This window comes from Dasypus novemcinctus, chromosome 1 (assembly GCF_030445035.2).
Source record: "Dasypus novemcinctus isolate mDasNov1 chromosome 1, mDasNov1.1.hap2, whole genome shotgun sequence".
NCBI lineage: Eukaryota > Metazoa > Chordata > Mammalia > Cingulata > Dasypodidae > Dasypus > Dasypus novemcinctus.
This window is the reverse complement of record NC_080673.1, coordinates 170,565,087-170,582,494: the sequence shown is the minus strand read 5'-3', so window position 1 is coordinate 170,582,494 and position 17,408 is coordinate 170,565,087. Positions and strand designations below refer to the sequence as shown.

The window sequence follows — 17,408 nt, the reverse complement described above, 5'->3', positions numbered from 1 at the left end:
GGGAGAGTCGGCGGTTCCCCTGCTGAGGCCAGGAGCCCCCACTCAGGGGCTGTGCCTACGTGGTCAAAACTTATTCTATCATAATTGCCCCTAAAAAAAAATCCTCAATCTTGTGTTCAAAGAAATAGAAACAAGAAAAATAAAAGCATTTTTTCTAATAAAACCTGAGAAATGGTACAGCTCTAATCATGTCATTCTCTATTAAGATTTACTTGTCTAAAGAATATATTTCATCCAATGTGATAGTTAACTCTACGTGTCCACTTGGCTAGGCTATGGTATCCATTTGTTTGGTCAAACAGTGGCCTAGATGTTGCTATGGAAGTATTTTGTAGATGGGACTGGCATTAACAATCCATTGGCTTTAAGTAAAGGAGATTATGGTCCATAATGTGGGTGTGTCTTATCCAATCAATTGGTAGCTTGAAGCTGTATGCATCCCAGGAAAACATGTTCTTAAATATACTCCATTCCTGTGGGTGTGAACCCACTGTAAGCAGAACATTTTGATGAGGTTATTTCCGTTAAGGTGTGACCCAGCCCTATCAGGATGGTTTTAATCCTACTATGGAGTCCTTTATAAAACAATGAAACTCAGAGAGAGAGAGAGAAAGCCAAGGGAGCAGCCAGCAGCTGAAATTCAATGGAACTCAGAAGAATAAGAGTATCCAGGAGAGACCACTTGTGCACTGGCATGTGACAGAGGAGCTAAGGACCAAGGACTGCCAACAGCCAGCCCCAGAATACCACAGTCTTCAGGAAGAAAGCATTGCCTTGATGACGCACTGATTTGGACTTCTTCAAACTGTATTCAAATAAATTTCATTGTTTTAACCTGACCCATTTCATAGAATTTGCTTGAGTAGCCAAGGAAATGAAAACAGAGGCCTTACGAGCAAAAGAACTGAAGCTTTCAGAGAAAAGAAATTCTGACTTAAGAGTACCATATTAACCTCCCTCAGAATTTCCAACCTATTGGCCTGCCCTAAAGATCTCAGATCTGTCAGGCCCTACAAGCAAACGAGCCAATTCCTTCAAATAAATTTCTTAATATACAACACACACATAACTTGTTGGTTCAGTTTCTCTGGAGAACTCTGACTGATACAACTATTTTTACATAATGGTCAAGATTCTCAATGATCTCTAACCCAGAAAACCTTCTCAGTTTCATCTCCCACAAGTCTCCTTCACCCATTATATTTTCCAGTCAGACAGAACTACTCAATTCTACCATAAATGGACCCTACTTTCCCACCTGGTCACATGGCTCATGTTTTACCTCTCTGTCTGACAGGTCCTGCTTTTTCTAGTTTCTATACATACAAACAGTCCCCATTATTTTAGACTTAAAGAAAACAAAATGTCCTGCAAGATGCCTTCCCGGATTCTTTTACAACCTCTATCAGAGTAAAAAGTAACTTCTCCTTGCTCTGCCAATTTCTACCCATAATGTCATTTTGTCAATATTCCTCAGAGCTCTCCAAGATAAAGGCAATTTCATATCCACCACTATATTGCTCATAGCAGTTCATATGGTTTACAGATGATATAACATATGATATACTACATGATAAATCATATAAATAATTGACAAATATTGTCAAAGCTTAAAAATTATGAGTCAAGCAAAAAGTAAACTATTGTGTTTCATTTTGATAATCTATTCTTGAAAATCAAAATGTGTGAACAGTTTACTGAAGAACATTTAGTATGCTTAAAGCAATTGTTACAAACTGTAAAATGTACTTACCTTCTCATTATTGTAATAAGAAATGCTAAGGCCATCAAATTTCACCCATCTCTTCTGAAACATGCGTTTTCTGTAAAACATATGAAATTGTTATTTTACATTTAAGTACCATGAACTTGAACTTGAAAAGTATTTGAAATGTAACCAGGATGACTGCCTTCCATCTGCTGTTAGTGTAGAAAATAACAGGTTATGACAATGCATAGTTTTGGCAATGACAGTAAGTTAAATACATACATATAAATATGTAAAATGACACTTTTTAACCTGTTGACCTAGGTATTAAAAAATACTAATAACAGTGTAATTAGCCACATTTATAAGGTTGAATACACAAAAATAGTATAGAAACACTTAATACTGCACTATTTCTCATAACAGAAATAATGCTTTAATAAAGAAAACCTAAGCTTTCATGTCTCTTTCAGCTTATAATATTTATTTTATTTTTATTTCCTTTGGAGCTAGAAATATATTTTGCTAAAATAACAAAAGTTTTCCCAGTAGATTTACAAAGGTAAATTATTTAATTTTGGTAATATAAACAGAAGAAGCCCTGTCCATACACAAAGAATCATTTACAATCATTCAAAATTAACTGAAACATTAACATTTTTTGAAAGGCTATCATGAGTAAGGCAAATTCAAAGTTACTGACAAGAGAAACAAAGTAAAATAATGTAACCTTGTTGTGACACTTTTACTTTTTTTTGTGACTCCCAGTAAAGATCATGTTCTTAAAACTAATTCATTTCTGTGGGTGTGAGACACATTGATTGCATTAAGGGACCTTCTGATGAGATCATCTGAGTAAGCCTTTACCCTAATACATTCCCTTTATAAAAGCTGACACATTGCTGGTATTTCGCATCAGCAGCCTTAGCAAACTAAAACAAAAATTGGTACCAGAAAAGTGGGGGTGCTGCAACTGAAAATACCAAAAATCTTAGAACAGTTTTGTAAACGGGTAAGGGAAGGAAGATTCTGGAGGAACTGTAAAATGCTTGATAGAAAAGGCCTAGATTGCTTTGAAAAGACTGCTCGCAAAAATATGGATTCTAAAGATAGTTCTGATGAGTACTTAGAAATGATGGCAGGAAGGAAGGTGATCCTTGCTTTAAAGTGTCAGAGAACTTGGCAAAATCGACTCCTGACATTAGATGGAAGGCAGAATTTTAAAGTGACAAGTTTGGACATTTTAGCTGAGGTGATTTCCAAACTACATATGGAAACTGTGCCCTGGTTTCACTTTGCAGCTTTTAGCAAAATGTGAAAGGAAAGGAATAACCTAAGAATTTAACTTTTGGGCACAAAGAAACCAGAAACTGATGGTTTGGGAAATTCTGAGCAGCTGGGAAAAGAGCTCCTCGAGGATAATGCCTCATGTGAGCAGTTAACTGAACATGGAACGAGGCAGCCATTTCCCTGTAAGTTAGGACTGGAGAGGCAATTTTCCAGGGAGGATATGTGGAAAGCCTCACTGTCTGATGGCTTGGACCCCTGTGAACTGCATGCAAAGCCAACAAGCTATATGAGAAATCTGTGTGAACAAAAGAACCACTGTCAGCCTGGACTGAAAGGTACAGAAAAGGGAGAAACTGAAGGAGAAGCCACTTCATGGGCAAATCATGGAAACTGAATTCTGGACTTAAGACACTTTCTCAGGCCAAGAAAGGGACCCCATCCATGTGTGCAGAGGGGTGAGTGTTCCCTGGGACTTGTAGAGGGTGGCCTTCTGCCCAGTTGTTCAGGAAGAATTCAGTTGAAATCCAGGGAGCCTGGTCCCAAATGCTATGCTCTTAACCACGCTAAGTACATTTTATTGCAACGCATTCTGGTTACAAGAACATTTGACCTTTGTATATTTTATAGGTGAATTCAATTTTGTAAAATGCTTCAGGATTCCTTCAGGGAAAAAAAAAAAAGGATAAAGTTGACATGATAAATACTAGCCAGGGTTTTATTTTATTTTGTTTTTAGGATTCTGAAGGGAAATATTCCCTTAAGAAGCTTTTTTTAAGAATAACTTATAAGGCTTGTGCAGTATTATTGAATGGATTTCTACAAACTCTTCCTCTGAGCTCCTATAGGGCAGGTGGTTTAAAGTTTCAACTGCTTTCGTAAATACAGCTGCACCACCTGGTGTTGGTTTTTGTCATCTGAAAAATGTGTATCTTAAAAATTCTTTTTTAAAAACAGTGTGTACCTGGATGCAGATGAGGATTGTGGTGCATAGTACAAATACAAGAATGTTCTTCTATGAACTAGTACAAATATACGTCATTCTTACAAGGTGGCAAGAATATAGTTGTGCATGGGAAGAATAAAATTAAGGTAATTTACAGATTACAGTTAACTGCAATATTGTAATAATCTTGCTTGTCAAAGAAGGTACAATATCAACACTAAGGGTCAATAATGGGGGCTGTATGGAAATTTTTTTCTTTTAGATTAAGGAAAACATTCACAGGTTTAGTGGGGTGGTAGCTGCACAAATCTGTAATAAAAGTGAGTGTGTACTTTGGATAGAATGTACAAAGCATGGGACTTGTATAACTTCCAACCAGATGGTGGAAGATGGACTGTGGTTTACAGTACAAATATGAAAGTGTTCTCTCATGAACTTTAGCAAATGCACAATACTAATGCATGGTGTTAATAATGGGGGTATATGGAAAAACTGTACCCAAGGGTACACTTTTGACCATAGTTAGTGCTAATAGTCTGATCATGTTAATCTGTTACAAATGTTCCACAACAATGTAAGGTGTTGGTGCAGGGTGATGTATGAGAATTCAACAATTATGCATGATTGTTTTGTAAGCTCCCAACTTCTCTAATAAAGAAAATAAAAAAACAGTGTGTAGATACACAATTAAATCTCTATGAAGTACTCACACAGAGGCACTACTATTTAATTTTATTCCTAAATGCCAACAGAGTCTTTTAAAAGATTATATGTTTTAGCTCAAAAAATAATTCCCAAGAAAATCCACAGAGACAGAAAGTAAGTTAGAGATTATTAGGGCCGGGAGGAGAGAAAATGGGGAGTTGTTGTTTCAATGGGTATAGAATTGTTTCAGGTAATAAAAAAATTTTGGTAATGGACAGTGATGGCAGCACAACAATGTAAATGTAATCAATGCCTCTGAATTATACAACTAAAAATGGTCAAAATAGCAAGGAAAAAAAGAATGAAAAATATGTGCCAAATCTAATGGCATGCCAACCAGTGATAGTCATTTAAGGTGGCACGGGTTACCAAACTGTCATCTGTAAAAACCATACAACTGAAATGTACCTCAAGGGCACTAAGTCAATTTTATGGCTTATATTAATCATGGTATTAAAAGCATCACAATCACACTTCTCAGTTATTCTGAACAATCTCTTAAAAAAAGATATCAACATGCTGTTTCAGATTTATTCTCCTTTTTTACATAATTCAAAAGAAGTATATGCTTTATTTTGTCTTATTTTCTCCTCTAACCCAACTAGATTCAATACGTTTTAGAATTGCTACAATCCCAAGAAGTATAGATTTTTACTTATTTACCAAATTATCAATTTCTTTCTCTAGTTATTCATTTTATTCATTATATTTAATTACTCATTTAAGTATGTGGTTTTTAAATGATGCAGTTTAGTAATGAAGTGTTATATATATTATGTAGGAAATCATTTCAAGACCTTTCTATTCTAAAATGCATATTACTTTCCTCACTTTTATGCAAACCAAATGGATAACTTCCAAGATAATATGGAACAAATAGAATTAGGGCCAAAGTAAACAAACAAAAAAATGTGCTTCTTTTAAACCCAAGCCTCCATCCTGACATACCTTTTAATGAGGGAAAAACAAAACAAAACATGATTTTAACATAAAATTCATGGTACTAAAGGGCTTTTGGAAGGATAAAGGTAGAATTATAATGTGACTTCTAGTTTTTTAAATATTTACAGAGCTTAGTGCTTGCATAATGGGGTATATGAAATGCTATGTTAAAACTCCTATATTTAAAGGAATCATCTGTAAAAAATGCAACATGTAGCACATTTCTAATTAAGATGAACTAATGTATTTATCTCTACTCCTTCCATAATCTCACTAAAAGACAGAAAAAAACAACCTAAGACATCCTCTGGAAAAGTGTCTCCTAAGAATCAATAAATAAAAGGACAAAGCCCACATGATTAAAAGTCTGGAGGAAAACAGAGAATGGTGAAGGACTCTACAAATGCTGAAGAGAAAAAAAAAGAAAAATAATCTCCAAAATCAGATAAGAGATCCTCAGCCCAGACCTGCCAATCTGGACCCCTCCCGCTCATTCAGTCCCTGTGCAGCCTCAGAGTCCTGCAGATGTAGACTGCAGTTCCTCTCGCTGCAGATGCAGACTGCAGAGCCACTCACAACAGCAGGTTGAGTTATTACCCCATGAATGGCCAGGCACGGGGACCCAAGTCCATAAGACATAGGGCAGGGCACAAGCTGCAGTGGAGTGCCTCATACAAAGGGTCCCCCAGGGAATAAAAAAGAGAGAGACCATGGCAGAACTGTTGACAAAAGATACACATACACAATCCAGTCTCCACTCACTTTCTGGATTAACCCAATCTGGGTCCCTGGGGAGTGATACACTAAAGGGGAAGAAAGAGATGGCGTAAAAGCCTCACAGGAAAAAAAAAAAAAAGCCTCACAGGATTGGGGATCTGAGCTGTGGTCCATGAGATGCAGCGGTACTCAGAGATATATTTACCAAATGCAATGAATGTCTCATGATGATGGAGGAGATTGTTGCTATGGGGGGAGGAGTGGGGCGAGGGAGGTGGGGGGTATGTGGGGACCTCATATTTTTTTAATGTAATATCAAAAAATAAATAAAGCCAAAAAAAATAAAGAATTTAAAAAAAAGAAATAGCAAAAAAAAACAAAACAAAAAAAACAGGGAAGGTCCTATACTGAAAAATTCAAGGAAAAGGGCCACTGAGTGAGGGAAACAACGTAAACAAATCAAAGAAGCCACGGAGAAAATTCTGCACAAAAACAGAACAGATCAAAATTTCCCCAAAAGCAACAAAAGAAGCTTTCTTTTGAGGTAAAATAAATGCACAAACAGCACAAATACAAAATTTGCACCACATATCCAGGAATAGTAACATATGAAGAAGAGCTAAGAAAATCCAAACAATTAAACACAGGCTACTCCAAAGGTCTACAGTAAGTCTGACCAAGTATCAAAGAAGATTTTTAACACAAAGCCAATCAAAAATAAAACCTTAAAAAATAAAAGGGGGGAAACTAACCTTGAGAGTTAACGCATCAAAATAATCAGATGCCTAGATGTCAGCAAAAAATTATAAGCCCTACTAAGGAACAGGATGATTTGGTTCAGTCAATGAAACAAATTAAAACTTCAGAGGAGTCACAGAATTTGGAATAACTAATCAGAGAAGTTCAAACAAATACCCTAAATCAACTGAAGAGAAGAAGGAAAATAGGGATAGAGAGATAAAGAATATTAAGAAGACAATGTGTGAGCATAAAGAAGAGTTTGAAAGTTTAAAAAGAAATGTAACAGAAATAAAGGCGATGCAAAACCCAATAATGGAGAATAAAAATACACTAGAGACATACAACAGCAGATTTGAACAGGCAAAAGAATGAAACAGCAAAATAGAAGAAAAGTTAGAGAAAAGAAAAAAAAACTGAGCAATGTCTCTCAGGTATTTGAGTGACAGCTTGAAGTGTCTAAATATACACAACATGGGTGTTCCAGAGAAGAGAAGGGAAAAGAAGCAGAAAGAATATTTGAAGAAATAATGGCTGAAAATTTCCCAACTATTATGAAAGACATAAATATACAAGTCCAAGACGGGCAATACCTCAAAACAAAACAAATCTGAATAAACCTACTCTGAAACACATACTAACCAGAATGTCATATGCTACAGATAAAGAGAGAATTCTGAAAGCAACAAGAGAAAAGTGATTCATCACATATAAGGCATCCTAACCATGGAGATGAGAAGGAAGTGGTATGCTATATTTAAGGTACTGAAAGATTAAAACTGCCACCAAAAATTCCTTATCTGGAAAATACTGTCCTTCAAAAAATGAGGGCAAGTTTAAAATATTCACAGATAAACAGAAACAAGAGAGTTCAACCAAAAAAAAAAAAAAAACCTGCCTTACAAGAATTACTAAAGGGTATTCCATTCTATAGGCTGAAAGGAAAAGACATGAGTGGCTTGGAATACTGTGAAGAAATGAATGTCTGCAGACATAACTGAAAGGATAAATGCAAAACACAATAGTACTGTATCCTTAATATATAACCTTACTTTTTACTTTCTATAAGAGCCAAAATACAATTGAAAAGATAAAGGCATATTTCCCGATAATGGACATCCAAAATATAAAGAAGTAACATTAGAAAAAGACAATATTGAGAGAGGAAACAGAGGGATATAAGAGCAAAGAACAAGCATGATATTGAAGATAAGTTGATATATTTTAAATTAGCTTACAGATGTCAATTGGATAATAAAAACCCAGGGTAACCACAAAGAATGGAGTTTAAAAATATACAGGAACAGAAATAAGAAAGGGATGAGTCATGGTTTGTAGCAATGATTCAATATGTGTTCACCATTTCTAACAAATGTCCCAAACTAATGAAGGATATTAATAGAGGAAAGTGTGGGAGGGGTAGCGGATGGGCAATATGGGAATCCCCTATATTTTTTATGTAGATTTGTGTAATCTAAAGCTTCTTTAAAAAAAAGAAGGGATAATCAGATATATCACAAAAGAAAAGGAGTTTGAAATAAAGGAAGAGAGACAAAACAAAGATAAGACATAGAAGAACCAAAGGACAAAATGTCTGAACTAAGTACTGCCTTACAGTAATGTTACTGAATGTTAATGGATTTAACTCACCAATCAAAGATACAAATTGACAGAAAAGAGGAAAAAAAGCATGATTCCACTATATGTTGTTTACAAAGGACTCACCTTAGACCCAAAGGCACAAATAGATTGAAAGTGAAAGGGTGGAAAAAGATATTCCATGAAAATAGTAACCAAAAGAGAGCTGGAGTAGCTATACTAATATCGGACAAAATAGACTAAGTCAAAAGCTATTAAAAGAAACAAAGGATACTATACATTAATAAAAGGGTCAATCCAACAAGAAAATATAACTATCATTAATATTATGAACCTACCTATGGTGCCCCAAAGTACATGAAGCAGACACTGGCAAAACTGAAGGGAGAGGTAGACACTAACGCAATAAAGCTGGACACTTCAATAAACCACTGTATCAATAGGTAAAGCCTCTAGAGAGAAGATCAATAAGGAAACAGAGGATTTGAATATCATAAATAAACTAGGCCTAACAGAAATATATAGAATATTGCACCCAAATAGAGGAGGATATACTTTCTTCTTAAGTGTACATGGATCATTCTCTAGGTAGACCACATGTTGGGTCACAAAACACAGTGGATGATGCAGTGTACATTCTGGGAAGCCAAAATTGGTTCTCTTAACGCAGAATTCTTACTTCCTAAATTCAGAGGGAAAGGACAAAGATAATTTAGAGAGAGGGCACTTAAGGGCATAGCTTGAGGTCCCTGTGACCTCTCCCCATGAATAACTAAGGAGTTTTGACATAAGCTTTACATGGCAAGCCATCTGATTCACAACACCATTTCTCAGTGTAACTGTTGTCAGGTTTGCGCCTTCAAAACATTTATTTTCCAGTCCTCAGTCAAGAGATTCTGAAAGTGAATTTCCATTGAGCTTTCATTTGTAAATGATCAAATTAAATCCCAACTTGTTCTGTTAAATTCTTTCCTCCTGAAGTATCCTTTTCAATGTGGTTTTGAGACACAAATTGAGCATGTGGTTGTTACTCCTACTGTCCAACTGTTGAACAGATTGCTAGCCTGGCTTTGCCATCCCCCAAACAAGTACCAGCTAACAGACTAACTTAGCTGTTAAATTTTTTACTACATACAGAAAAAGAAACATCCAGTATGCAGAGCAAAGTGGGAAATGGCAGCAGTGTGCTCACAGACTACAAAGCAACGTTGGTAAAACATTACTACTAAGGGTTCAATGAGTCATATTTGTATAATCTGTCAAACGCTCTGTTTCTTACCTACAGTGAAAAACATCAGGGCACTTTTATTCTTTTAAATGAAATAAGATATTTTACTCAAGTTGTGAAAGGCCCAGTTACTGACAGAAATAGTGTAGAAATCTTCATTTGTTTCAATTATGTTGTATCTATTAAACTGACAACCTTTAAAATGTGAAACTCTAACAATATGTTTTCTTGGATTGTTGTCTTTAAAAGGGATTTTTGTGAAGAAAGTGATTTAGCAAAGCAAAAAAATATATATAGAAACAAAAAGATAAATAAATTTTAAAACTTTGAAATTATATGAAGCATCTTGTATGACCATAATGGAATGAAGCTGGAAATCAATAACAGGCAGAGAAGTTGAAAATACACAAACATTTGGAAGTTAAATAAGATATTAAGACCCACTCTTAAAAAGTGGGTCAAAGAAGAAATTACAAGAGAAATAATTAAATACATTGCAACAGATGAAAATGAGGACACATATCAAAAAATATAGAATGCAGATGTGAGGAGCACGCAGGACAGGGCGCACCTGGGACACGCTCATAGGGAGTATGTGAGTGTTCATCTTGACATACTGTGTTGTATCAGTGGATAGAGACCTACATAATGAGTAGGAAGATGTTAGACTCCCATCCTGGGGAGTCCTGCTATGTTGTAACAGAGGGGCAGGAGTCTCTCAAAGCATAAGCAGTGCCTAATAGGGAAGGACAGGCCAGTACGTCAAGCCCTCAATGTAGTAACTATGACTCTTGTTCTTTAAGGAGTGAAGCTTGGTGCTTCCTGGGGTCTGGAGAGGAGGGGGATAGAGGAGTGGAAGAGATGGAACATGGGGCATTTTGAGGGTGTTGGAAGTGTTCTACATGATCTTGCAATGATGGACACAGACCTTGTTAAATTTCATCAAAACATATAAAAGTGTATGGTCCAACCAAAATGTAAACCATAAGGCAAATCACTGACTGTGGTTAGAAGCAATGTTTCAATATTTGTACATTATAACAAATGTACCATCCACACATAAAATGTTATTTATAGGGAAAAGGGGAAAGGGGGAAGGATGTTGTGTATATGGGAATCTCCTATATTCTCTATGTAACTTTTCTGTAACCTAAAGCTTATTTGGAGACAAAATGAAAAAAATAAGACAATGGGGGAAGAAAATGTCACTGTATGTACAAGACAACAGATCTTACAGTGATGATAGACATAATATCAATTTTTTTATTTTATATTTTGTACTATTTTTTATTATTCCAATTTTTTTCCTTTTTTGTATTTTATTTATTTTTAAAACTATCATTATTATTTCATTTTCTTATTAATTGTATTTGGTTATTTTGTTGGCAACATTTTGAAGAAATTTTAGATCACAACAGTGGCAGGAGAGGATCATTGGTGTGGGGTGTCAGTGATGGGGAATGCATGGCAGGCACACCATTAGGGCACACCAGTAAGGCATATCAAGGTGTTCCAGTGTTCATGGGATTGGACATTGTCATAGTGAGTGGAGATTCACACAATAACCAAAGGAATATTGAGTTCCCATGCTGGGGAGCTCTGCCACATTCTCTAATGGGACAGCAAAAATCCCTCAAGTACAGGGGCAGTGACTAGTGAAGGAGGATGGACCATTGACAGACCCTTGATATTGATGACTGAACTTATGAACCTTTATTTTGAAATTGAAACTTAGCCTAGTATTATAGGGTGCCTAAGAGTTACCTCCAAAGAGTCTCCATGTTGCTCAAATGTGGATTCTCTCTAAGCCAAACTCAGCATATAAATGCATTACCTTCCCCCTAGCATGGGACATGCCTCTCAAGGATAAGACTCCCTGGCAACAAAGGAATTGCTACCAAGCACCAACTAGCAATGCAACTGGAAAAGATCTTGACCAAAAGAGGGAAAGGGTAAAGACAAATTTGAGTATATATGGCTAAGAGACTTCAAAGTGTGTCAGTAGATTATTCCAGAGGTTATGCTTATGCATGTCTGAGCAGAATCTCAAAGACTGTGAAAGTAAATGTTGCCTGAAATAGCATGGCTCCTGAGGGCTCTGGAGACATCCAGACACTATAGGCAGGGCAGACAGCTTGGGAGTTTCGCACTCTGCCAACAGACCCTACTTTGGAATGCATGCTCCCCAGTATGGCACGGTTGGACTCAGTTGTGATTTCCCTACACATGGTTCTTCTGTTCCTTCTATATGAACATATAGTTAGTACTAGATTGGTAGATCTATGTCTAAGAGACTTAAATCTTTGGACTGACCTTGTGCCAGCTGGGCCTGACGTCTCAAAAGAGTTGCAACGCCTACTCTCCATTTCATTGGAATCACCCAGGACAAGTAATAAGATGATGATGGACAATGATCATCCCAAGGAACAGAGAGATTATGCCCCATCAATCTGCCCCATGGGATTTAAGCCCCCTTTCAACTAGAGGTGCAGTGGATATCACCACCCCAGAATCCTCAGGACTGGGGCATGATCGATGGACTAGAGTAGACTTATTGGAATTCTACTATAGACTTATTGTGATTCTAGCAATGGAAGAATTTTTGTCATTGATGTGGCAGCAGTGGACACTGGAGGTTCTGAGGGGAGGGAGAGGGGAAAACAGGTATCTTATGTGGGCATTTATGGGACTTGGGAATTGTCCTGAATGGCACTGCAATGACAGATACAGGCCATTATATAACATCATAACTTACAAAATTGTGCAGGATAGAGTGTAAACTACAATGTAAACTATAAGCCACACTTAGTGGCAATGCTCCAAAATGTGTTCATCAATTGTAACAAATGTACCACACTAACGAAGGATATTGTCGATGTGGAAAAGCGTGGGAGGGGTAGGAAGTGGGGCATCTGAGAATCCCCAATATTTTTTATGTAACATTTATGTAATCTAAGTATCTTCAAAAAAAATTAAGTAAATGAAGAAAATATGGGATGCAGTAAAGACAGTGTTGACAGGGAAATTTATAGCCCTAAATGGTTACATTAAAAGAGAATAAAGTGCTAAAATCAAAGACCTATCTGCACAACTGGTAGAAATAGAAAAAGAACAGCAAACTAAACCCAAAGCAAGCTGAAGGAAAGAAATAACAAATATTAGAGCAGTAGTAAATGCAACTGAGAATTTAAAAAATAGACAGCATTAATAAAAACAAAAGTTGGTTCACTGAAAATATTAATTAAATTGACAAACCATTAGCTAGACTAACAAGAAAAAAGGGGAGAAAATGCAAAGAAATAAAACCAGAAATGAGAGGAGGAGGGCATTACTAATTACCCCATAGAAATAAAAATGGTCATAAAAGAATATTATGAGCAATTGTTTGCCAACAAATTAGGTAACCTAGATGGACAAATAAAAATAAATGAACCTAGACTGAGTCTAGAAGAAATTAAGATATTAACAGACCAATTACAAGTAAAGAGACTGAATGAATCATCAAAAAACAAGAAAACAAATGTCTAGGACCAGACAGTTTCACAAGTGAATTCTACCAACCATTCCACAGGAATTAAAACCACTCCTGCTCAAACTCTTACAAAAAAATTGAACAGTAGAGAACACTACCTAAGTTATTCTATGAGACCAACAGCACCCTAATACCAAATCCAGATAAAGGTACAAGTAAAGAAAGTAAAAGATTTTTTACTTTCAACAATGCCAACAATTGTTCCTATGAATACAGATACAAAAACCCTCAACAAAATACTTTCAAATCAAATCCAACAGCACATTAAAAGAATAATACAAGGCGGCGGACTTGGCCCAGTGGTTAGGGCATCCTTCTACCACATGGGGGGTCTGTGGGTCAAACCCCAGGCCTCCCTGACCCGTGTGCAGCTGGCCCATGCACAGAGCTGATGTGGGCAAGGAGTGCCCTGCCACACAGGGGTGTCCCCCGCATAGGGGAGCCCCACGCACAAGAAGTGCACCCTGTAAGGAGAGCCGCCCAGTGCGAAAGAAAATGCAGCCTGCCCAGGAATGGTGCTGCACACACTGGAGAGCTGACACAACAAGATGACTCAACAAAAAGAAACACAGATTCCCGTGCCGCTGACAACCACAGAAGCGGACAAAGAAGAAGATGCAGCAAAGAGACACAGAGAACAGACAACCGGGGTGGGGCGGAGAAGGGGAGAGAAATAAATAAATAAATCTTAAAAAAAAAAAAAGAATATTATACACCATGATCAAATGGGTTTTATCCCATGTATGCAAAGATGGTCTACCTAAGAAAATCAACTAATGCATTACACCGCATTAACAAAATGAAGGGGGAAAACTACATGATCATCTTCATTGATGCAGAAAAGTCACTTGACAAAATCCAGCAACCTTTCTTGATTAAAAACTTAGAAAATTAGGAATAGTAGGAAATTTCCTCCACATGATTAGGGCATATATAATAAAAACCACAGCTAACACATACTCAATAGTGAAAGACTGAATGCTTTCCTTCTAAGTTCAGGAGCAAGACAAGGATACCCACTGTCACCACTATTATTCAATATTATGCTACAAGTTCTAGCCAGAGCAGTTAGGCTATAAAAAGAAATAAAAGGCCCCCAAATTGGAAAGGAAGACTTCACTATTTGTAGATGAAATGATCCTATATGGAGAAAGTCCTGAAAAATCTACAACAAAGCTAAGCTAGAGCTAATAAACAAATTCAGCAAAGTGGCAGGGTACAAGATCAAAATGCAAAAAACAGTAGTGTTTCTACACACCAGCAATAAGCTGTCTAAGGAATAAATAACAGGGAAAAAATCTATTTGCAATAAAACTAAAAGATTCAAATATCTAGGAATAAATTTAACCAAGGATATAAATGAATTTTTCGCAGAAAACTACAAAGCTTTGCTAAAAGAAATCAAAGAAGATCTAAATAAATGGAATGACATTCCATGTTCATGGATTGGAAGACTAAATATTAAAATGCCATATTTTCCAAAATGATTTACATTTCATCAAAATCCCAATCAAATTTCCAAGACACTACATTGCAGAAATAGAAATGCCAATCATCCAGTTATTTGGAAGGGTAGGGGCCCCACATAGACAAAAAATCTTGAAAAAGAAGAACAAAGATGGAGGACCCACACTTTCTGACCTTAAAGCTTATTACAAAACTACAGTGGTCAAAAGAGCATGATACTGACAAAAGGATAGACATATAAACCAATGGAATCAGATTGAGAGTCAGAAATAGACCCTCACATCTAAGATCAAGAGTGACTTTTGACAAGGCTGTCAAGTCAAATCAATTGAGAAAGAATAATGTCTTCATAAAATGGTGCTGGCAGAACTGGATATTCATAAGCCAAAGAATAAAGAAGGACCCTATCTCACACCATATGCAAACATTAACTCAAAATGGAACAAAGACCTAAATATAAGAATCAGGACTATAAAACTAGAAGAAATGCAGGGAACCATCTTCAGGAAATGTGTTAGGTAAAGGTTACTTAGCCTTAAGTAAAGGTTACTTAGCCTTTACATCCAAAGCACAAGCAACAAAAGTAAATTTTTTTTTTAATTAGATAAATGGGACCTCATCAAAACTTTAAAACTCTAGTTCATCAAAGGCCTTTATCATGAAAGTAAAAAGGCAACCTACTCAATGGTGAAAAAATATTTGGAAAAACATATCTGATAAGGGTCTAATACCAGAATATATAAACAAGTCCTACACCTCAACAATAAAGACAGACAATCTCACTAAAAATAATAAAACAGGCAGACGACTTGAATAGACATTTCTCCAAAGAAAATATACAAATGGCTAAAAAGCAAATGACAATATGTTCAACATCGTTAGCTGTTAGGGACAGGCAAATCAAAACCACAATGAGAGGGAAGCAGATTAGGCTCATAGAGTGGGGTACCCACCTAACACATGGGAGGTCCCGTGTTTGGGTTCCAGTGCCTCCTAAAGAAGACAAGCATACACCACACCCACTGCAACAAGCTAGACACGCACCTGCCTCAACAAGCAGATGCCTAAATGAGCAGATGCCACAAGCCAGCAGACACCACAGCCCGTGTGGAGCAAATGTGGCTCATGCCACTGGGTACTCGTTACCCATGTGGGAAGTCCTGGGTTCAGTTCCCAGTGCCTCCTGGAGAAGGCAAGCAAACAATGAGCAGACAGATAAGAGAACCATCTGGGGAAGGGGGAGATAAATTAAAAACACACACAATGTGATAACATTTCACTCCTGCAAGAATGGTTATTTGAAAAATAATAAAAATTAAAACCAGAAAATACAAGTGTCAGAGAAGAAATGGAGAAATAGAAATAGTAATTCATTGTTGATGGGAATATGAATGATGCAGCCACTGTAGAAGACAACTTGGAAGTTCCTAAGAAAGCTAAGTATGGAATTACCATATGACCTGGCAATACCTCTACTTGCTATATATCCCAAAGAACTGAAAGCAGGAACTAGAATAGATATTTGCACATCTATATTCATAGTAGCATTATTCACAATTGCCAATAGATAGAAACAACCCACGTGTCCATCAACCAATGAATGGAAAAGCAAAATGTGTTCTTCAATGGAATATTATTCAGCATTTAAAACGAATGGAGTTCTGGTTCATGCAACAAGGATGAACTTGAAGACATTATACTGAGTGAAATAAGCTAGACACAAAAGGACAAATATTTTATGATCTCACTTTGTGAAATAATTAGAATAAGCAAACTTATAGAGATGAATCTAGACTATGTTAGCAGGGGATGGGTAGTTGGGTTGGGAATAGGGAATGGGGAGCTAACAGTTCATTTGTACAAAATATTGTGAGTATAATTAACAGCACTGAATTTTATGTGAGATTACAATTAAAGGGGGAAATTTCAGGCCATATAAATGATACTGGAATAAAAATTAAAATATCAAACATAGGATTGTATAACACAGTGAATCTTATTGTAAATGATGGACTATAGTTAATATTACAAGTTGAAAAATGTTCTCTCATGAATTATAGTAAGTATACCACAATGATTCAAGGTGCTAATAACAGGGTGGTAAATTGGGGGAAAAAATACACATTAATGTAAACTATGGGGTATAGTTAATAGTACTATAATAATAACATTCTTTCATCAATTGTAACAAAGGTTACACTAATATACAGTGTTGATAATAGGGGGCTGGGGTATACGGGAATGTGGTGTTTTTTACGTAATCTTTCCATCTCTCGACAACTTCTCTAATTAAAAAAATAAAAAAGAGCAAAGGATTAAGAATATTAAAATGAAGTAAATATCTGTAAACCAACAATGATGAAGAAACAAGAAAAGTAGACCATAGTAACATTTAGCAACTTGGAAAGTAAAAGGAGGAATAGGAACTGACTCAGCAGACTTCAAACAGCTAGGTACTGAGCTAACAACAGATGACGTTCAAAGGAAAAGCAATTTATCCGACAACAACAACAACAAAAAACAAAATCTCAGGAAACAG

The 17,408-nt window shown here is 36.3% G+C and overlaps 1 protein-coding gene across 13 annotated transcripts in view; it reads right to left on the bottom strand.

Moving 5' to 3' along the window:
- The window catches only part of ARAP2 (ArfGAP with RhoGAP domain, ankyrin repeat and PH domain 2), a 226,810-nt gene that overhangs the window by 147,856 nt on the left and 61,546 nt on the right, over positions 1–17,408 (bottom strand). For all 13 annotated transcript variants that reach the window (XR_011649522.1, XR_011649516.1, XM_058299917.1 and 10 more), the window contains one exon: positions 1,754–1,823. Coding sequence is in view for 11 of the 13 variants with exons in the window: in XM_058299917.1 (XP_058155900.1) it covers positions 1,754–1,823 (70 nt within the window). In the remaining 2 variants the exon portion in view is untranslated. The remainder of the gene's footprint in view (positions 1–1,753; positions 1,824–17,408) is intronic.